This window comes from Watersipora subatra, chromosome 1 (assembly GCF_963576615.1).
Source record: "Watersipora subatra chromosome 1, tzWatSuba1.1, whole genome shotgun sequence".
In the NCBI taxonomy this organism is placed as follows: Eukaryota; Metazoa; Bryozoa; class Gymnolaemata; order Cheilostomatida; family Watersiporidae; genus Watersipora; species Watersipora subatra.
Window position 1 is genome coordinate 59,824,071 of NC_088708.1, and position 22,745 is coordinate 59,846,815.

The 22,745-nt window shown below is 40.5% G+C and overlaps 1 protein-coding gene across 1 annotated transcript in view; it reads left to right on the plus strand.

Moving 5' to 3' along the window:
• The window catches only part of LOC137389739 (receptor-type tyrosine-protein phosphatase delta-like), an 86,740-nt gene that overhangs the window by 30,811 nt on the left and 33,184 nt on the right, over positions 1-22,745 (plus strand). The window contains exons 9-17 of the mRNA XM_068075828.1: positions 418-789; positions 3,441-3,553; positions 6,342-6,540; positions 6,696-7,064; positions 15,097-15,209; positions 16,000-16,195; positions 18,355-18,735; positions 18,974-19,094; positions 22,179-22,240. Of these exons, the coding sequence (XP_067931929.1) occupies positions 418-789; positions 3,441-3,553; positions 6,342-6,540; positions 6,696-7,064; positions 15,097-15,209; positions 16,000-16,195; positions 18,355-18,735; positions 18,974-19,094; positions 22,179-22,240 (1,926 nt within the window). The remainder of the gene's footprint in view (positions 1-417; positions 790-3,440; positions 3,554-6,341; positions 6,541-6,695; positions 7,065-15,096; positions 15,210-15,999; positions 16,196-18,354; positions 18,736-18,973; positions 19,095-22,178; positions 22,241-22,745) is intronic.

The window sequence follows — 22,745 nt, forward strand, 5'->3', positions numbered from 1 at the left end:
AATAGCAATATTGGTGTGTGATGGTAACTCTTGTGTAGTGTGGTACTGCCTATACATGCCATAGCTAAAATAGTGTTTGCTAACTTTCTCTCTCTCTCAAGATCGCTGCGCTGATTTCCTTCATGAACTATGTTGCTTTGTGAAGACTCATTGCTAAACGGTGCAGCTATATAAAGGAGGATATGATAACATTTATAACCAGTAAGATTGAGCTGCTGACTCGGTGGATGCTGGAAAAAAGCAAGAGCATATTCTTGCAGTACATAGTATGAAGTATAATGAAAATAGTCTCAGACTTTACCTGATTAGTGACATGAAGTGGCAACAAGCAGCACTTTTCAGATTTGTAATTATAACTGCTCCCTTTGTTTTTCTTTTAACTACTTTTCTGGTTAATTAATCACATTTTTGTTCTAGAAGTTAGGTGGAGCTTTTCTAATGAGAACTCCGAAGTTCGTGAGAGGCTGGTAACTCTAACCTTACCAACACCTCTTCAACCTGACTCACTAGCAGGATATGAGAGTTTGTTAATAGCTGCTCAGATGTCCTCTAGCATCAGTAGTAAACTTACTAGCACTGACATTGAGATCCGCAATGACTTATATATCACAACACAGCTTCCGGTTAATAGACTCACTTATAAGTTCACAGTTGGAGACAGCATTACGTATGGTGAATACGTGAACAGACCACTACATATGGGCAGTTATACATTCTATATTGGACTGAAGCCAGTTACTGAGAAGGTGGTTGATTTTACTTCATCTTCTAATTGGCAGGTAGAGATAGGTTAGTATGCATATAAGATGTTGTCATTGCTATGCCTAGTTCCAGTTCTATTATAAACTTGCACTTTTCATGATAAGTGCTGTCATTACTTATAACCCAGCTTGTACACATTCTTTTGGATAACATAAGGTAGGCAAACACATTTAATCATAGCAATGTTTAAATCAGTCTATACACAGATTTTTCAGCATATGAATTTGTATATATTCATTATCTAAAAAGAAACATTTCTCTGTTTACTAAATATTGTTTAGAACATAATGGTCGATCATATAAACCAAACTTATGAACCTTATTACTTTCACTACTGATTATTGTTAGACAGGTTCAGATACAGAGTACTCGCTGCTGCCATTACAAACAATCTTACTGCAAAATTATTATGGTTGAAAACTAATAACTGTGCAGTTTTTAAAGCTGTAGCAGCTATGTCTATGTATTTATATTGCAATTTAATATAATATTGTTTGACATGCTTGTGTATGAAAAGTTGTGCACATCTAACATTGTTTCAATTTGTTCTAGTTAAGTAATTATCTTTTCTTTGTAACCAAAAAATCTGATGCTATGGGTAATATATCTTAACTGCATTGATTTCTTTTTTGGCTTTTAACGATTTTTGAACAAGCTTATAATTGGTACAAAAAAAGTAAAACAAAAGCTTTTCTAGTTTGAACCAGATAGTTAAATACAAAAGCTGATTTTTTCCACTTTTAACGGCATTTATTTTGGTCTATTACCCCATGTACAATTACAAACGTTACTCAAGGGAAGTTGAGTGACATTTAAATTTTATTTAAATTTAAAGGAAGAATATTACAAGCATCTTATACTATTTTTAACAATTAAACACACGTAATACAAAGTAGTCATTTTGTGACACTTTTACTGTACTCATAGCTTTTATATATGTTCCTACATTGTTTATGGGCTCTTCAGTGGATGATTGTCAGGCTCTCTGAATTGAATAATGAAGGGATCTTGTTTCTTTTCATGTTTTTATATCCCGGTGCTATAGCTCTATATTTTAATGCATATTTAAAGTTTTGTTTCAAGTTGAACATAAAATATTACGATAGAAATTGTGAAGAAAATTTTGATCTGTTTTAGATGGGTAGGTTCTTGCTCAATAAAATTACTCATTGTTAAGAGGTTTTCAGCCGTGTTTTAATAGTCAACAAACTGAATGACTGCTACTGACTTCTCCATTTATAAGCTTTTGTAATTAATGAATGACAAATACCTTACTTTGTATATTTGATTCATTGAAATGAGTGGTTCTCATTAGACTGATTAAAATTTCTATTGTAATTCATTTTATCTAAATTCAGCTTCATTTGAGATTCGTTTAAGGGAACTCCCGGATTAATCGTAACTAAAAAGTGACTTTCACATCAATGTGGAATCGTTAGAAATGATACTGTACCGTATAGATGTCAAAGCTGTTTACTTTTGCATTACAATAGCGGATGTTTCAAATGAGCCAACATTTTTGCTAAATTCTGTATGTGAAATTAATAAGAGAACTAAATCACTGGCCAGTATGACGCTTGAGTCCATTCAGATTATTAGACTGAGGCTCTAACCAACTGAGCTAACAGACCAAGTTATAACATCTTCCGAAGCCTCAGAATAATTGTGCCAATCAGGGTGTTTCCAGCTGGGGCAAAGGGGCAGACCGTCCCGACCATTTTTGGCCTGTCTCTTCTGATTGCTTTTGAGACAAATGATGAGGTTTTTTGATTGCAGGAGCTAAAATAAAACTATTTAAATAAATTTATTAAGAGTTTATTAGCTTCTGCAGGGCTGCTACAGGTTTCAGTTTCACTGTTTTACCCATGTCACATTTTTTTGGGTTTCTAAGTTCATCTTCACTGTCTTCTAACCTAAAATCTTTTTCGTTGCTGAACTAGTTTGTATCAGCATCAAAATTACATTTGTAGCAGAGCTAGTATTTAATTTCGCCTTGTCGATCGGTTTCATGGTAACGAAGGCGATGTCTTATAAATGAGCACTTCATGCGCCGCAAGTAACTTGCTGTAATGACAACTTGTAAATTATCTAAAGGTTTATATATTCTTGAATTTTTTGGAGTTGTCTTGAAGGCGTGAGAGGACAACGCCAAAATCCTTCCCCCCAGCCTAAACTTTCCTCCCCTAGATCATAATTTTCGGTGAGAACCCTGGTGGTAATCTATATTTGGTGGGCTTTGTGACAGATAAAGCAAATCGACGAATAGACAGACAGACAATAGCCAATAAAAATGTAGATATGTGAGGGACAGCTGATCTATGTCAGCACTAGGTTTAAAATTGTGACTGTTTTGCCTCTTTTTCCTGAAGTAGTTGGTATGATAAGGTTGACAACTGTTTACTTGTATGTGGTGGAAAGTATTCTCAGCTCTTCATAAAAATATGTTTGAAGCAGAAATTTATTCTTTAAAAGTAATGTCAGTTTGTGACAATTATATTAATAAGACCAAATTTATGATTCATGTTAACAGTTGAGCATTTATTAATAGCAAAGCTAGATTGTAGGATTTTTTTTTAATTCTTCGAGTTCCAAATTGGAAATAACTGCAGTATAGTTTAAATTTGCTTTAAAACTCAATAAATAAGCACTGCACTGATCATCTTATTATTCTACTATAGTTCCTGCTGGACCTACAGAACTGTCTGTGCACACTAGGAATAGCACAACAGCACTATTAACATGGAAAGCTTCGACTTGGACAGATGTTGACTATCCAATCATGAGTTATCAGGTAATAACCTCAATAATAAATTGTCTTCATTGATATCTTATTTGATTGTTTCTACAAATGTAACCAATATTATTCAGGGAGATATATTTTACAGCTGTTGTTTCTGTTTGCATTTTTGCTGACCATTTTTGACAGAGGAACACATTGACAAATAAATTAATCCGTTAATCCAGCAAGCAATAGAATGCAAAACCTTCACATGCGTATAGCATGTTTTTAACTTTCTATATGGCTTTTTATTCTATATGTAAACATATCTGCAAATCAAAACATATACATACCATAGTGATGTCTACGATAAATCAGAATCATCATTGTCATATATTCCATATTATCATATCATTTTCAAAGTACCAACAACTTTGGTCTAAGTCTTCGCCGATTTTACTGATTCGCAGTATTGTCTGCCCTCAAATTTGCAAATTTTTTAAATTCATCAAATAATGTTATCCCGTAGGGTATATCAATGTTTAAAAAATGTATACATTGACAAAATATTTTCTGTCAAATGTTGCTATTAGAGGAATTTATTAGCTCAAGTATATAATATAAGCACAATCATAACTTAAAGCTTTAGTTTTAGCTGCTTGAAAGTACAGTGGAACGTCGGTTCTTGAACATAATCTGTTTCAGAAGGTTGTTTGAAAACCGAGTTGTTCAACATCCGAAACAAATTTTCTCATTAGAATTAATGTATGTAAACTTTAATTCGTTCCAAGTGGAAAAAACAACTTCGGTAAATTATTTTTTTAACATTTTACACCATAAACTGTACTGTATACTGCATACTATAAATAAAAATGAGTAGAAATAGATCGGGGTAAATTTTAATAAAATATTTTGTATCGATGATGATGAAAAAAGAAAACAAAAAGTAAACAAAAAGTCAACATTTCGTATGTTTTGCTCTTAAAACATCGAAAACATTAGTGCTGCACGATAACACGATATAATTCGATATGACGATATATTTCAGAGGATGATTTTATATTTGGTCAGTTTTCAAGTCGATATGAATATCGAAGCCGATATTTTATCGAAATATCGGCTGATTTTATTTTGCAAAAATTGAGTTGTCTATTCTCTTTATTGTAACGAGGTGACAACTCCTGTTTTTCAACCAATGTTAACCAATTCCTCTCATATCATTCATGTTAAAGCCTAACATTATATATCGAAAGAAGACAACTCCAATGTTCGATATTTTTCGATATTCGTTGTATTTTGAGACCAAATAATCGAATGTACATGCAAAGATATCGTGCAGCACTAGAAAACATCAAAGGTTAAGCTACAATACCAAAAATTGCAAAAATTGATAATGAAACAGCAAAAATGCAACAGATCTGTTACATCAAAAGTCGTGTAAAAAAGAAAATATAAACAGCAATGGCACGTTTACCGCACATCTTTGAAGGAGAATCTTTGTCCAAAACACTTTTGGGTAACTCGATTGGAGGAGTTGTCTCCTAGCAAATCTCTTCGGCGGAAGAGATGTCGTCCCAGATGGTTCCTTCTTTTTTGTAAAGAATTTATGAAGCGTAACTTGCTTCTCCCTTTGTTAACAAATGTTTCCATGCTGTTTCCGGAGCTGTTCTAAAAACATTTAATTCCAATGCGCCTGCTCAGGTTTGGGCGAAAACCGAAATTATGTTCGAAATCTGAGACGAACAAATCTCAAATTCTTTGGTCGAAAACCGAGTTGGTCGAGAACTGAAGCATTTGAGAACCGAGGTTCCACTGTACAGCTGCTAGTAAATGTCACATGTTTTTTGATATTACGAAACAAATTCTTAACTTTTGCATTTAACATCTCGAAAAATGACAATTAATCTATATATAAATCTCAAAGCTTACATGTTTGTGGATCGGTTTGTCCAGTTTGTCTGTTTGTCCAGTTATCGCTATTAAAATCTTGGAATGAAGAATCCGTAGCGCAGAAGATTTGATCTCGGAACCTCCCATTCCCCAGACAATATGCTAAACCATTGAGCAACACGAGGTTCATGGATTCGTTCAGTTATATATGTCACTATGTGTTTGAAAATGCGCATACCGCTCTCCGTTACGGTGCAATGATATTTTATACTTGCTCTCACGGCTCGTATTAGTAAGTTTAGCAATAGGTTACTAGCTTACTCAAATTAGCCATTGGCAATGTGCCAGGCTAATGGCAAGTGCAGGCAACTACATTACCTGTCACTGTTTTTAAGCTGATTTTTAATACCCGTGCAACGTTGGGCAACCTGATTTTATATACACATGAGTTTTTAAGTTTAGTATTGTGTTAGTTTTCAACAATACTCATATATATTTGTAGTCATTCACATAATATTGTGAATGGTGAAATGCTATAGAAAACTGGATCAACAATCTCTCCTCTATATTTTTTATGATCTTTGGTTTAATAAACATCATTAAATAAAGAATATTTTCAGGGAAGTCATCACATTGTGAGTTTTCCCTTTCCGACTGGGGACTGGTTCAACCACACGCAATGACATTTGTTAAACATATCGTCTATACTGTTTTACTAACAGCCATGCGATTAATTTATCATAGGCTTGATCAATTGATCTAGCCTTTTTAGTGATGGCCTTGACCTTTTTATCTTGTAGGCATTTCCCTTTCTGATTCTAGTCTACTTATTCCTTTGCTTTTTGATGTTTAATTTTTCTTTATTGTTGTGTACTAATAACCAGTTCATTCTTAGCTGCTGTATATATACACAACTAATGTATACATAACCCATGTGTTACATTTCATATGTATTCACATTGTGTTGTAGGTAGTATGTGATATTCGCAACAGAACATACAATCCTTTAGAGACGAGATATTCTCTTTCTTATTTTAACACACGTCTACTCTCAATAACTCTGGCATCACTCAAACCTCAAGTACAGTACAGATGCTATGTACAGGCTGTATTATCAGTGGGATATGGTGAATTGTCCAGCCTTATCACCTTCTGGACTAAACCAGTTGGTAAGCTTGTAGTTAGGTATGTCTGTTATTCATCTGCTGATAAGATATATTAGCTGCTGTGGTACTATAGTTTCCAGTCTAAAGATTCTTAGACTGATAGAGCAAAGTTTACATTAGGAAATGCTATTTTTAAGTGATCACGGTTTTTGTTTTAGAAGTTGAGTGGAGCTTCTCCGAGGAGCAGGTAGTTAATGAAAAGCTAGTAACCTTAACTCTACCAAAAGTTACTTACCCTGACTCACTATCAGGATATGAGAGTTTGTTAATAGCTGCTCAGATGTCTTCTGGCATCAGTAGTAAACTTACTAGCGCTGACATTGGGACCCGCGATGACTCATACATCACAGCAGAGCTTCCTGTTAGTAAACTCTCTGATAAGTTCACAGTTGGAGACAATATTGCATATGGTGGATACATGAACAGACCTCTCCACATGGGCAACTACACATTCTATATTGGGCTAAAGCCAGTTACCGAGGACGTGGTTGATTTTACTTCAATTTCCAACTGGCAGGTAGAGATAGGTTAGTAAGCATACAGTTTTCATATAGCTTTCTATTGTGTTAAATAGCATTGTTTCACCTATTTGCTGGCAGCTATAGATATATGTGTCTATGTCAAATTGAAAACCATGATAGAGATCCTAAGGTTTTAGAAAATGCAGTTATTGTGCAAATGATGAATTGGTTTCAAAACAAAGTTCTGGGAAAGTTCATCAAGTAGCCAATCACTTTTAATCAGCTGAGAAATATTTAAATTAATGTATTTTTGGGAAAGTAGTAAACAACTTTCTGTCAAAAATAATTTATATTCTAACATATTCACTCACTACATAGCAACTATGTCTCTTGCTAGTTATTGTTGTATTTTTGTCATTGCGGAACCTGGTTGTTTTCATTCAGCAAGCAAATATTTAAAACACTGTAAAGGAAATTACCGATCTCCTTTACTCTCCACAAGACAGTCAAGCGATAACACAGAGTGTTAAACTCCAGGAAATATAAAATAAAATAAATAAATATACATCAGTATACATGTAAGATTGACAATAAAACATATGCTAACATGCAGAGAGTGTGTGCATACAACTCTGCCTTAACGATCACTTCGTGCTCCTTTTATACCTTTTCTTTCATTTTAGGCTCCGCCCCTTTTTCTTTGTTCTGCCTTTGGTTTTCTCTTATGGTCTTTTCAGTCATCTGGGCATTCTAAACGGTGACCAAGCCTTCTCCTGTGTCCGGAAGGCTTGGCCCTAATGGTGGCCCTGGGAGCTTGTCCACTCTGAGCTAACAGGGGAGAGCAGCTGTGACTAGAACTGTTGTTGCCGGGCACCGAACTCCAACCTGGCCACCTCGGTTTCTGCAAACACTCGATCTGCTCCTTTCAGGCGCTGGGCCCTGATGAGTTAACTTGTCAGCATCGCCACTTGCTGCAACTGCCTGTAATTTTTGAGCAGCTGCCGGCCCTCTCCTTCTGTCGTCTGTGTAACACCTCGTGTGCCAGTGGCATGCCTCAAAGACGGGTGCTCCTTCGACGGCGTCATGATTCTGGCCACTCTTTTCTTAGGTGGGAGTCGCGTGCTCCCAGCTGTGTTGAGCTCGATGGAGCCGTGGTGCTGTGCGGCCGACAGGAGTCCCTCGAACGATGTTCCTCCGTCCTCCAGTTGGTAGCAGATAAAGTGCTGGCTCTTTGGGGCAGGGGAGAAAAAGCGGATGGCCACGGTCACTGTTGGCTGACAGGGCAGCATCTCCAGATCGACCGCCCACTCTCTGGCACCCAGTAAGGACCACCAGTGAGCCCAGTCGACCAGGTATACTGTGCTGCCACACTCGGCAGCTCGGTAGGCCTTCTAGTGGGCCATCTGCTGATCGCGGGATATATGTTGATAGCAGCAGGGGCAGACATGCACAACAAAGTGTTGTACTACATGTTGTCTGTTTCTGGGTGCGCTTGTAGTGACCCCGCATATGCTACAGGTACCGGTCTCTTTTAGTGCATCTTCGACGCAATCACAGGTACCACTGCTGTTGTAGCGTTTCGTGCGGATAATTTCTTTTTCCCTGTTTGTACTGCGGCCTGTTTTATCCTGATTTTCTGCAGAGGTGGCTGCGTAGAGTTTGGTGACCGAACGGGCTCAGTCTCAGTTATACATGAGACCCAAACCGGTTCGTTGACGAACTCAGCCCTCTCTACTTCCTCCACCCAGTCGACTCATTCGTGGATTTCCAGTGACACCTCGGTAGGTAGACTTTCCCGGATCTTAAACGATTTGATATATGCCGCAATCTTCTGGTCTATCATAATTAAAGTGTTGACTAGGTGTGTTTCATCTCAAGACTCTTTGTTGATAACAGATTGGCTCGGGGAGACAGCCTGGTCAAAGAACTCTTCCGAGTTGCCAGGGAGCTCTGCTGTACTCGCTGAAGTAGCCGAGCCTGTGCTTTGACACACGGATGCAGTCTCCTAAGCTGAGTCTAGCAGACCCCCCAGCAACTCCTCTCTTGTAGAATCCAGTGCCTTCAGCATCTCAGCCAGGAAGTTTAGATTCTTGCCTGAGCTTGCCACCATTTTACTTAGCCTTTGAAAAGTTTTAGTATTATCCACAAGGGCAAAGTTGTGCCTGACTGCCTTTTTTGAAAATGCCAAAACAAAAGGTCTTATGTCATCAGTTTTCTCAGCAACCCTGCTCACTTGGGGTTTGGCCGCACTACACATGTTGCACTCCTGATTGGCTGTTACCAATGTTAACCACTCCCACTCTCCATAACGGTCAGGTTGCCGAGTGTTTTGAGTTGGCCGGGGGTTATACCTAGTGAACCCAGAGCTTTTTTCTCTAAACTAAGAAGCCGGACTGGTGCTAAACTGGTGGGCCTAACTGGTTCTTCCGGAATTTCTCGTTCTTGCTGTCTCAGTCGTTTCTCAAGTTTTTGGCTCTGTCGGAGATCCTGCAGCTGGCCTTCCAGCTCTTTGCTGAATGCAGGAAAGGGATAGGCCCCTATCCTTTGTTTGGCTAGCTACAACTCGGCTTCTTTCTGTCTTCTAGCCCTTAACCCATTTATGTTAGGCCCTCTTCTTAGCCGTACGGTGGCTGGTGCCTGACCAGGCTCCTCCAAACAGGCATGTAATGGCTTCAGCTTGCTCTCACTTTGTACAGAAGACTGGCTCTGCCACTCTACTAGGCAAGTATGGTTTGGCCAAACCTTTTTAACCAGGAAAGGCCCACAAATTTTGCCTGTAGTTTGAGGTTGTCTCCTTGCCTCTTCCTTTTATTTAGGAGCCAGACTCAGTCTTCCGGTGCATATAGAGTAGGCTTCTCTTGGTCTTCTTGCTGGATGGCCATCTGCTCTTCTTGAAAACCGTGTTTGCTTCCTCCAGCTTTTTCAACGTCTCCATCACGTATTCACGTGAGAACTGGGCCTCTGGTGGTAAAGGATTAAATTTCTGCTGGCCAGGAAGTCGCAGCTCTTGTCCGAGCATTAGATGGTTGGCCATCTCTCCAGCGGCTGAGTGTGGCGTTTCACGATATGCTTGCATTAGCCAAGCAAGCAACTTTTCCCCCTCCGTACTCCGGGTCAGCAGTAGCCTTGCGGGGAGTTGCCACGCTGTCGATTATTTCGCTCAACCACTCCGTTGGCTTGCAGGTGGTAGGGTGTAGTTTGAGTCTTTTCCACCAGCCAGAGTTGACACAGCTCAGTCATCAATTGACTCTCGAACTGCACCCTGGTCTGTATGGATCTGCCCTGGTAAATACATGTAGCAAAACACACATTCGTCCAACGCACTCGCCACCACTGGAAATGTGGCCTCCGAGAGAGCTATGGCATCCTGCCACTTCGTAAAGTGGTCTGTTAGCACTAAGAATCCACATTTTTTCTCTGAAAGTTTCTGGCATTGGTTCCACCAGGCCCATGGCCACCTTCTGCCAGGGACGCCCGGCATAAAGTCTATGCCTGCCGTCGGTTGTCTTGGTGCCACTGTGCCTCGCCGCCTAACAGACATTGCAGCTCTTGATCAGTCTTCTCACTGTGGCTGTCATCCCTGCCCAGCACCAGGTTTGTTGCAGCTGGCTGATCGTCCTGTCCAGCCTAGAGTGAGAAAGGGTGCGAGTCTGCCAGACGGATGTTTCCTTGATGGCTGGTGGGCATACCGTGCACCATCGTGGCTGACCTTGGAGGATGTTCGGATCTCCAGTACCCTGCTGGATCATAGCCTGAGGAAAGGCCAAATTTTATGCAGCTAGCATCGTTCTTGGCCTACGAGCTCCAGCTGCTCCTGAGTCAGCTCCTCGGCCCTTTCACCCAGTGACTTGCATCTGCATTAATTCCTATGCGATGATTTTTTGAGTCTTCACTAGTGCAGTGCCACAGAGTCCCAGGGTGGCCTCGGTGGGTCCTGGGCCAGCTCCCCCAGCTGCTGTAGCAGCAAACGGGCCTATTCAACAGGCTTTTTTACTCGCAGTCCTGGCCACCCCTGGCATGGTGAGTGGACTTCTCTCAAGTCCTTCCAAAAGGCGCTGGCTTTCCAGAGTGAGTTCTCTGTGAGTCACTCCTCCATTTCTCAGCTCAATGAGCTTGCATTGCTGGCTATCTTTGCTGGTCTGTCGGGTGAGTCCATTGGCACTCCCATGATGGAGACCGGCCTACTGCTCCAGTGTAAACTGGAATTCGGTCGGGATCATCAACCGCTTGGCATTTTGGTTAGAGGGCTCCTTCCGGCAACACAGCCACTGCAGAGAGGCGTGTTTGGCACATAAGAGGAACTGCGTGCTGTACAGGTATAGCTGGAAATGCTTCACCTCGTTCACCACGGCAAGCAGCTCTCTCCACATCATGCAGTAATTTCTCTCTGTGGTGGTCAGCGTCTTACTGAAGAAGGCTATCACTTTCTCAGCTCCTAGCTGTAGCTGGGATAGCACCACTCCCACTCCGCAGTCCCTGGCAATCGTATCTAGGATGGATGACTGACTCGGATCCATATACTCCAACACCAAGGCTGTGAAAAGGTGCTCCTTTAGCTTGTTGAAAGCTGCTTGCTCGTCCTGGCCCCACATCTACTCCTCTCCCTTGCTCGTAAGTTGGTTCAGAGGGCGAGCTATAGTGGCGAAGTCAGGTATGTATTGTCTGTAATATCCTACCGTTCCGAGAAATCCTGTAGCTCCCGAAGCCCCTTGGGGTCAGTTTTTGACTGGCCACCTAGGTTTCCTCTAGGTCAGTAGCTACCCCTTTTGAACCCACCACATGGCCTAAATACTGGACTTATGACTTGAGGAGCTCGCACTTGGAGGGCTTTGATTTCAGGCTAGCTCTTTTCAGCCGCTGAAACACTTCCTCTAACTGCTGCAAGTGGGTGGTAAAATCGGGGGCAATGACTATGATATCATCCAGGTAAAGTAGCAACATCTTCCAGTGTAAGTCGTGTAACACCCACTCCATCAACCTCTAGAAGGTGGCTGCTGACGAGGTGAGTCCAAAGGTCAGGACTTTCCACTTTCAGAGGCCAGGGCCAGTAGTGAAGGCCGATTTCTTCTGCGTGTCTACGTCCAGTGGTACCTGCCAATAGCCACTGACCAGGTCTAGTGTGATAAAATACCTGCTACAGGACAGTGCATGGAAGCTGTCATGGATCTGTGGAAGGGGGTAGGCATCTCGCATGGTGACTGCGTTCAGCCGCCGGTGATTGAGGCAGAAGCACCACTTTCCATTCTTCTTTCGGACAAGTACCACCGGAGAGCACCACTCGCCTAGGCTGGCTTGATTGAACCCTTTGTCCAGTAGCTCCTGGACTTGACGTTCAACCTCTGCTTCTTTCTCCAGGCCTAGCCGATGCAATGGCTGGTGAATAAGATGGATTCTCTTGAGTGAAATGGAAAGTTCCACCTTGGAGGTCCGGCCCATATCTCCATCTCCGGTGCTGAATGTGCTTTGGTAGCGTGTCAGCAGTTGTGCCAGGCATTCAGCGAGCCGTGACTTTGTGCAGTTACGTTGGCCTGCCACATAGAGGTCTGCCAGGTGGACTGGCACCCCTCCCATCGGCATGTCTGCACCAGGAGGTGCAGTTTCCAACTCGGAATGGGATGGTTTGTCATCCACCTGGTGATCCTCTATCTCCATGTATGCACCCACGGTACCGTTGGCTCGAAGGAGTAGTTCCGTAAGGTTTAGGCACCATGCCGCGACGCTTCCCTTTCAACCCAAGCTGGTTCAAGCTTGTGGCCATCGACAGCCCATCCGGAGATCCCCCGAACACTCCTAATGGGCAGTTGTTCCTGGTCGCCACTCTGCATGGAATGGCCATTTAGGTTCTGGCTGGCACCACCAGATCGCGTACCACCTGGACATTACTAAGCAGCAACTGGCCATATCTGTCCGTACAAGTCAACGACCGACCGTTCACAGACATCACGGGCTGCTGGAACTTTATTGCACACTAGTAAGCCACCAGGAAGGGATTCATTAAATAGCGTCCTCACTAATCTGGCTTACCACAAAGACCTCGGTCTTTACATCCTGGAGCCGTATTTGTAGCACAACTCTGTAGAAGAGCAGTCTGGTTCCATCGGCTAACAAGTTCTTTGTGGCTCAGGGGAGCTTGTCGAAAACGTCCTTAGCAGGTTTGCGGTACACCCGGTGTCAAGCAGGAACCGAATGGGTCACCCCTCCGATTTCCTGGGTGAAAGTGGCTAGTAGAGGGGGGACCAGCTCAGTGCTTGTGCTCGAGTTGGCTCAGTACCACTACCGTTAAGCCAAGCAGGCCTATTTTTCAGGCGCTCCTGAGGCTGTCAAGGAAGTGCTCTGGGGTGCCTGTGAAGCTCGATAGGCCTGTGTACCGTGAGTCAGTCTTACTGCCTTCAAGGTAGGCTTTCGACGGCGTACTGTGCTGTCATTCTCTTTACTACCCCCGGTGCACAATCTGGGGGGGCCACACTCCTGGAGCGGGCTCCTGAAGTGCCACATAAATGGGGGTAGATGACGGGACCCACGTTGGACCGGTCAAATAGGCAAGTTTCTGACATGGTGCCGGCAAGTTCCTTTCCCATTGATTCTCAAGCGAGCTCCTGGCTGGGCAGCCTGGTGCAGCCCAACTTGGGCAAGCTGACATGTCGGGCCCGTCTTCGTGGGGTTGAAGTTCCAGATGATCCAAGGCCTGATAGTTTTGGAGAGCCACAGCGGAGTCTCTTCCACTGCCAACCAGACAGGGACAGACCTCCTCATCTTGGGTTCAATATCTTGGCACCAGCACTTCCAGGCTTGAGCCCCTCCTGGTCAGATCTTTTCAGTTGTGGCCTGGTCGGGCCAACCATTACAAAGGGCCTCAGACACAGAATCGACTGGTTTCTTTTTGCAAGGGGAATACGAGTTTGGGGCCTTTGCGTAACCAATAGTCGGCACTACTGTTGTGGCCCGTTGCCGTTTCTCTGGTGTACCGGCTTCTTAGGATGGTGGAGGACTGCCCGAAGCCCCACAATCCCAGCACTGCAGAAGTTTCAGCTCTTTCATATCCTGGGGCTGGTTCCTCTCTTGTTGCAGCTGCTGCACTTGTGTCAATTGCTGCGCAAGCCAGGCCATCTGACCAACTGCCTTGTTTTGCACCACGGCTGAGCCGGGCTGCAAATGCATGGTTCAGCCTTATATTAGCCGTGCTGCAAATGCAGCACGGCTCACCAAGCTCAGAGAAATCTTTCTTCCCACCGAAGAAAGCTCATCGAACACGGAGTGACGTTGCTCACGCAACAGGGCATACCAAGCTCAGGGAAACCTCACTCCTACTGGAAAAGGCTCGCCAAACTCTGAGGCAGTGTTGCTCACGCAACATGGCCTACCAAGTTCAGGGAAATTTTCTCTCACGAGAAAACGCTCACAAAACTCCGAGGTGGCGATGCTCTCGCAACACGGCTTACCAAATTCAAGGAAATCTTTTTCCCCTACTCAAGCAGTGCCCGCCAACCGCCAGGAGGCTGTGATGCTGTCTCTAGCACACGGCCCGCCAGGGAACAGGGATGCTCCTGCTTCTTGACTTGGTCTTGTGGAGCCGGGATCCTTGATCCTACCACTGCCACCAGTGTAAAGGAAACCACCAGTCTCCTTTACTCTCCACAAGACCGTCAAACAATAATACCGAGTGTTAAACTCCAATGAAATTTATATTTAAATCAATAAATATACATCCGTCTACATGTAAGATTGGCAATAAGCTATATGCAAACATGCAGATAGTGTGCGCATACAATTCTGCCTTAATGATCATTTCATGTTTTTTTTATATCTTTTTCTTTTTAGGTTTCACCCCTTTTTCTTTGTTTTGTGTTCGGTTTTCTATTACGGTTTTCCCAGTCATCCGAGTGTCCTCAATGGTGACCGAGCCTTCTCCTGTGTCCGGAAGGCTCGGCCCTGTGACCGTGGTAGCCAGGAGGTCGATTGCTACGGCCTTGGTCACGGTGCTCTGCGGTAATAATACTGTTAGAAGAATTACAAACATTTCCATTAGCAAAAACCTTATAAAAACTTATTTGTACACTTATCATAAGATTGTCATTTTTGCTATTTTTGTGTTCTGTAGTCCCTACAGAACCTGTGATAGCACCTGTAACATTGAGAAGTTCAGACTCTGCACTTTTGGAGTGGACAATACCTGGTCAGCTAAATAGTAACTCTTCTGTCCGTGGCTATGAGGTAGAGCTATTCTTAGTATCATAGGTCTCTCAGTATTTATTCATATTATCTTGTTTTATTTGAATTTACTCTCAAACCTTTAGAATTGCTATTTACCCTTCTTAAACCATCTTAATATCTATAAACTCCTGTTGATTAATCGAATAAAAAGTCTTATTTTATAGTTTATTGTACAACTTTTACCACTTGTGTTTCATGAGTGCAGATTATCACCATTTCATTCAATTTGGTCAGATCTAATACGTGTGAAATAGTTCTTTCCAATGTACATCTGAATATTTTTTCTTGCTCAGTTTTTCAAACAATGACTCATAATTTTTATGGAATCCTACTTTTTGACTCTCATAAGCGTTAGCTGTGTTGCTGCCAGACATAATCTGTTTCTGTTACAATCAAGATATAAATGTTGGTCTAAAGTTTTCAAGTTTGTGCTAGTTTGCATGATGTAAATCATGTTTATTACTGCAAAAATTTACTTTTCCTATTGCATATTGCTAGTCTAGACCAATACTTCTATTTACCAGATCAGGTCGAGTTTTTTTACTGTAGGCTGATTAGTGCAATGCATTTTGGTCAGTTGGGAGAGAAAATTATAATGGGAGAGAAAATTATAAGTTCATCAACATTTGACATAAGTCGAAGAATTGCTTAATTTTGTAGCCGTGTTTGCATATTATTTTTAAATTCATAATAGAAACCTAAGGTTTTTTAAAGTTTTAATCTTGTTGCATGCCTTTTGCTAAATTTGGTGCAGCTTCTCAATGTGTGAATATGTTAAAATATTTGACAGATTTCATGTTTCATCAGAAACAGTACATACAATCCTGCTGCTAATAGTGCAAGTCCTTATTTGACTGAAAATAACTTGTCAGCAAATGTCACATCACTATTTCCCCAAGTTCAGTACAGTTGTCAAGTGAGGGCACATTTGTCAAATGGATATGGACAGTGGTCTGAGTACACTGTCTTTTGGACTAAACCAGCAGGTAAAAATTACTATGTACTTCATAAAGGAAGCAATATTACATATGCTAGGCTTCTCATGAGGTTTTTGAAATTAGGTAACCTGAATTTGTGCACACTCCTTTTATATTGTGTAATGCTCGCCAGGGCAGCTGCCTTCAAAGCTGCTTTCGGTCGATTACCATCTGTTACTATCAGTTGTGCTGACTACCAAGTCCACCTTTGCAGTCCGGACAACAGCCCTACCAATCTAACCTAGTCTGGTTATGTGTCCTTAAAACAGATAGCGTGCCAAGTCCAAGTAGTCCCTGGGTAATCCGGCTCAATAAATAAGACTGTTTGTTGCGACTAAAATATGTCTATTTATTGTACCAAGGTCCAAAACACTACTACCCTCCATACAATTTGGGCTCTTTATATCTACATTCACTTCTGGGTAAAACCTGTCAAGTTGAACTTGCTGGACCCAGATAAAACTAACTGGAGGCTGTACCGACCATGGTCCATGTTTCGGGTAAACCACAATCCTACCGTTAATACGATATACAGTAGGCGCTCCTACTACGTAAATAATCCGTTCCCGGAACGTTTACGTTATAGGGATTTTAGGTTATAAGAACAGTAAAATACAAGTAAATTTCCTAATCCAATCCAAGATCTTTCCAAACTTACCCCTTTGGGCATACAAAAAGGAAAACTTGATTTTACTTTTCTAATTTGGGGCTGTACCGTAACTGCAGCATTAGCAGCTTGCACGGACAACGTTTCTTCTTTCTATGATCAATCTCACTGGTTTCATGGACCATGATTACAGTAAAATTACAATAAGCTAATGGGTAGCGGACATCTTCAACGTTCATTTACAACGATTTGCTTAGTTTTTCTGAACAGCAAAGTCTATTCTGCAAAGTAAAACTAATAACAAATATTTTATACGGCTACAAAAAGCAAAACAAATTATTTTACAAAACGGAATTCCAACCTGTTCATCGACTATCTGCCTCCAAAGGTCAAGGTTAGGATAAAAAAGAACTTTTGATGATACTCCAACGCGTGACATACGGATTGGTGGACCAACGCTGTAACACCTGCACTAATCAATCGCTTTTGTATTTATTAACAATTGCGCAGCTACCCTATTCTCTGTTTTGTCGACTTATTTGACGATATATCACGATGAACTAGATTGTTGCGAAGTTGTATATATAATAGTTATAACGCTATATGAACATCGTCTTTTCTTTCGCATGTGTGTGAAATAGATTAACGTTCAAATCAAATTTGAGAACTCGTTCGACTTGGCACTTTATGTTATATGGAATTCTTTACATAGTATGAAGCAAAAACTTCACATAAATTCTGTACATTATCTGGAATTTACGTTATAGGAGTTATACGTTATAGGTGTGTCTACTGTTAAAAATATGTTATCTATATAAATTTATGAGCACAATTTAATATAAATTCAATCAATATACTACTATTATAGTCAAACAAAATACAACATGAATCAAAAAATAAAAATGAAACTGCCATCGTTCGTTCTTTGACAGCGGTCTTTTTCTTGAAACTTGGATTCCACTACAATTGTATATGCATTACAAGATGTATAATCTTGTTTTATCTACACCTTTTCTCTAAACCTTTTACTACTTTTGATAAAGTAAATTTTGGTGCAGACATATTTAGTGCGTTGGCAAGCTCAACTTGGGTCCATAATCATAGGCATAGGTGGGACAAGCTTTGACACTGGCTTGTCAGATTCGATGCTTACCTGCCCTTGTGCGTAGAAAGTTACCATCTAATGACACATGCATAATGGCCATTCTCCTGGATAAGGTACCTTCTAACAATAGAATCGTTCTTCAAGGCATAAATAGAGTTGAATTGTTTACTTTTCAATAGAACCAGTTGATGTTATATAGCCAAGCAAGTCTTATTGTCTTGTTTAACCAAAGAAAAGTTTGTTACTCAGTTCATCACATGATAGCCAGTATAATCATACAAAATATGCTACATTTACTTGTTAAAATTTTATGATCTGAAAACACATAAGCGGTTTAGAGTGTGCACTGATGTACATACTTTAATTCTTGTTGTTAGTTCTTCATAACCATGTAAAAATACTGTACACAGAGCTCTTACATATTTTATCAGGTGTCGGGACATTTTATAATTTTAGCAATTGAGTGGAGCTTCTCTGAGCAAAAGCCAGTAGTTAATGACACACTAGTAACTCTAACCCTACCGACACAACCTCCTACTCTCAACCTCCAATCACCTCCAGGATATGAGAGTTTGTTAATAGCTGTTCAGAAGAAATCTAGGGTCAAAAGGGAGCTGAGCAGTGCTGACATAGAGACCACTAATGACTCATACATTACAGCAGAGTTACCCCTTTCAAGCTTATCCAATATATTCACAATAGGAGACAAAAATACATATGGCAGCTACTTAAACAGGCCTTTACAGTTTGGCAACTATACGTTCTATATTGGATTAAAACCAGTTACTGAAGAGGTAGCTGATTTTGCTACATCTCCCTACTGGCAGATTGAAATAGGTGGGTATTTACCTTCGGTGTAGGTAACTATACGCAATACTGTACTATCAACAGTCAGCAGCAGTGCGCACAAATGTGTTACAGCTGCATCAACTATTCCTTACAGTTTCTAGAACTTTTCTTGTATCAGTCTTTAAGAGGTTTGCATCAAGAGAGTAGATCTTACTGAAGCCAGTTTTTGCTTTAGATGTAAACAAGTATCATTATCAGGTTGTTATCATTTGTTGTTAATTTTTAGTAGCTTCTCCTGCAAATTCATTTCAAAATGCAGTTCTCATTGGAGGCACAGGCGGAGGTTTTGCCATTATTCTACTTATTGCTGTCATTCTAGTTGTTTTGCTTCTCCGGAAGCGCTCAAGGTAGGCTGATTAATCTGATATAAAATGATAAGTTTCCTCTACTCTTCATTTGATATTCAGTTTTGAGATGTATACCAGTTTTCACACGCTGCTGTAATACTTGTTTACATGCTACATTAGACCACCCTACTGCCTATGCTTAAGTCAAAAATGAATTGTGAACTATGTGAACTACTGGTGTTGCTGTGTATCTGATAGTATTACACAATTATAGGCACTGTGTGTCAGCGTTGCTGTGTATCTGATGGTATTGCACAATAAGCACTGTATGTCAGCGCTGCTGTGTATCTGATGGTATTACACAATAGGCACTGTATGTCAGCACTGCTGTGTATCTGATGGTATTACACAATAGGCACTGTATGTCAGCACTACTGTGTATCTGATGGTATTACACAATAGGCACTGTATGTCAGCGCTGCTGTGTATCTGATGGTATTACACAATAGGCACTGTATGTCAGCACTGCTGTGTATCTGATTGTATTACACAATAGGTACTGTGTGTCAGCGCTGCTGTGTATCTGATAGTATTATGCAATAGGCACTGTATGTCAGCGCTGCTGTGTATCTGATGGTATTACACAATAGGCACTGTGTGTCAGCGCTGCTGTGTGTCTAATGGTATTACACAATAGGCACTGTATGTCAGCGCTACTGTGTATCTGATGGTATTACACAATAAGCACTATATGTCAGTGCTGCTGTGTATCTGATAGTATTACGCAATAGGCACTGTGTGTCAGCGCTGCTGTGTAACTGATGGTACCGTACAGGATAAATTTATTCGCGGAGTTTTATTTCGCGAAAATTGTCTTTTCATGCATATTCGCGGATGAATTTATTCGCGGCTGAAAACTGCCACTCTCTAGGAAAAGTTAACTTTATTGCGGCTAGTAATAGAGTTATTCCTACGCATGCGCACACCGCGTGTTCCGGTTTATATTTAGCTTACAACTGCGAGGCGATCATGCTAAGCTACAGTAAACAATTTTTGCTGCGTCCAGAGGTTTTCACGAATATTCATCGCATTTGAGGCCTTTGATAAGCCAACAACTTGTGGTAAGTTATGAGATTTTTTTTTAAACCATTTACTAAATTAATAATTGAATTTTACTTTAGTAAAACGCAATATTTATTTTTTCCATCCCTACCGCTTTGTTATTCGTTTTAGTGTGAGAAAGAGCCCAATAATCTACACGAACCATTGGCAGTAAAGCTAATAAACGCAGACTGCGCAACGGTTGGTCATCTACCCCGTGAAATAAGTATAGTAAGCAACTTTTTCATCATATCCGGAGGTACAATGACTGCAAGGGTTGTGAATGTTATTCCTAGAAGATCACCAATCATTCAGGGATGTCTTGAAATTGAAGTGACCGCAGCTGCTAACGAGGAGAATATATCTGTTTTAAAAAAGGAACAAGAGCGCCTTTACAATCACAAACTTTTGGCCAACCAGCAGAACTTTGCAATAGTAAGCTACGAGGAGATTTCTGATGATAACTGACTTACCAGCCACGTAGTAGTGAGAGAATTGCCTTTAACATCTACCCAAGACAGTGACAGCGATATAGAGATACTATTACCAAAATAACTAGTCAGAGAGCACCATTACACGCTAGTATTCACTCATCAAGAGTATCAGTTTAATTTTATTGCTCGAGACAACCGCCATATAGACTAAACTGTTTATATTTACTCCATCGTTTGTAAAATTGTATTTGTAGTTTAAACATTTTATTTGTACACTCAAGTTTGTAATAAATTATAATATATCTATACATGAAATAAAATATATAATTTAATCATGTTTGCTGCAGCGATATCAAGGAGTTGTTGTCGGTGAATGGGTCTAAGTTGACTGGTTGCTTCTCTGCCAATATTTCTGCCACGGTGAATATTACTACTTGTCTCTAGTTTTCGTAATCGGAGTAGGTTGTTTCATTGTCAATCTGCAGTAAACACAAAAAAGAAAAATATTAATAAGTGTTAAGGAAGTACAAAAACAATAGCTGAAGTATTTAATGAAAGCGATCAGTTTTTAAACAAAAGAATTAACTAATGCAGTTAATTATGGAAAAACGTATCTGCACTGCAAAGCAAATACATACCATAATGTCCAGATCAGAATCATGATCGTCCTCAACTTTGGTATTAGAGATTGATGGAGTTGATTTCAATGTAAAAAAAACTAGGAGAGATTTTTTGCGATGACGAAGCCATGCCGAATAACTTGTGAAAACCTTGAATAATTTTGTAAAGTTTGATGCAATGGCAATAAAACTCGAAGCCCGGCGATGATTTTAAAGAAGTTTTGGAACTCGGCTACGTTTAGTACATCTGCCTAGTGGCTATTTTTGCGATGGCGCCATTCTGCATATCTTGTGACAACCTTGAATAATTTTGTAAAGAAATGTGATGCATTGGCAATGGTGTTAGCTCAAAGCCCAGGCAATGATTTTAAAAATGTTTTGAAACTCAACTACGTTTAGTATTTATATTGAAAACCAGCCTAGCGGCTAGTTTTTAATTTGATGCAGTAGTTATTCTCCCTTGTGATTAAAAATAGAACTAATTATTCACGGAATTTTATAATTCACGGAGTTGCCTGTTCGCGAAATCGCGAATTTTTATAACCAACAAATATTTTCATCCTGTAGGGTATAACACAATAGGCACTGTATGTCAGCGCTGCTGTGTATCTGATGGTATTACACAATAGGCACTGTGTGTCAGCGCTGCTGTGTATCTGATGGTATTACACAATAGGCACTGTGTGTCAGCGCTGCTGTGTTTCTGATGGTATTACACAATAGGCACTGTATGTCAGCGCCGCTGTGTATCTGATGGTATTACACAATGGGCACTGTATGTCAGCGCTGCTGTGTATCTGATGGTATTACACAATAGGCACTGTATGTCAGCGCTGCTGTACATAAACATGATGCGCATGTGATGTTGGCAAAATTTGTGATGCATTCAAACTATAATGCAACCCTCATTAACGTCAATCTATTATTATTATATTTATTTAACCAACTAGCTGTAATTATCAAACTTTGATTGTTTTATATTATATTAGGAAAGGAAGTGAAAAAGCAGTTGGGGCACAACATACTGGCCTAGAAATGAGCTCTGCCAATGGTAAGTGCTGAGTTTCTATTATTACCTGTTGTTACCTGTTATTTATATAATTAGTTTCACTGAAGAATTTTTGTCATTTGTCTTTTATCTTTTATTTACTTCTGGCAATGATGCAGTATCTGACTGAGTAAATAACTATCATAATTTGTGGTAACTCGGTGTTTTCTGCACTGTGGTAATGGTAAAGCAATAGATAAGACCTGTGTAAAGGGTTACTCTTTTGTTTGTTCAAAATTCAGAGTGTTAACAAAATCTTAATCTTGTTTAGAGTTATTCTTTTTAGTCAAAATGGCGCACAAATGTGTGTTAGCGGTATTCAATCATAGCCTTTATTCGAAATATCACTTGCCAAAATAACTGACTCTGGAGATATCTGTATTGTGAATACAGAAATACTCAACACCACTTAGCTGTAAAACAAAGCGATTATAATAGTATTGTTTTGAACGATATATTTTTGAGCTCTCAAAGAACTTTTATGGGTATGATATAGCGGATGACCACC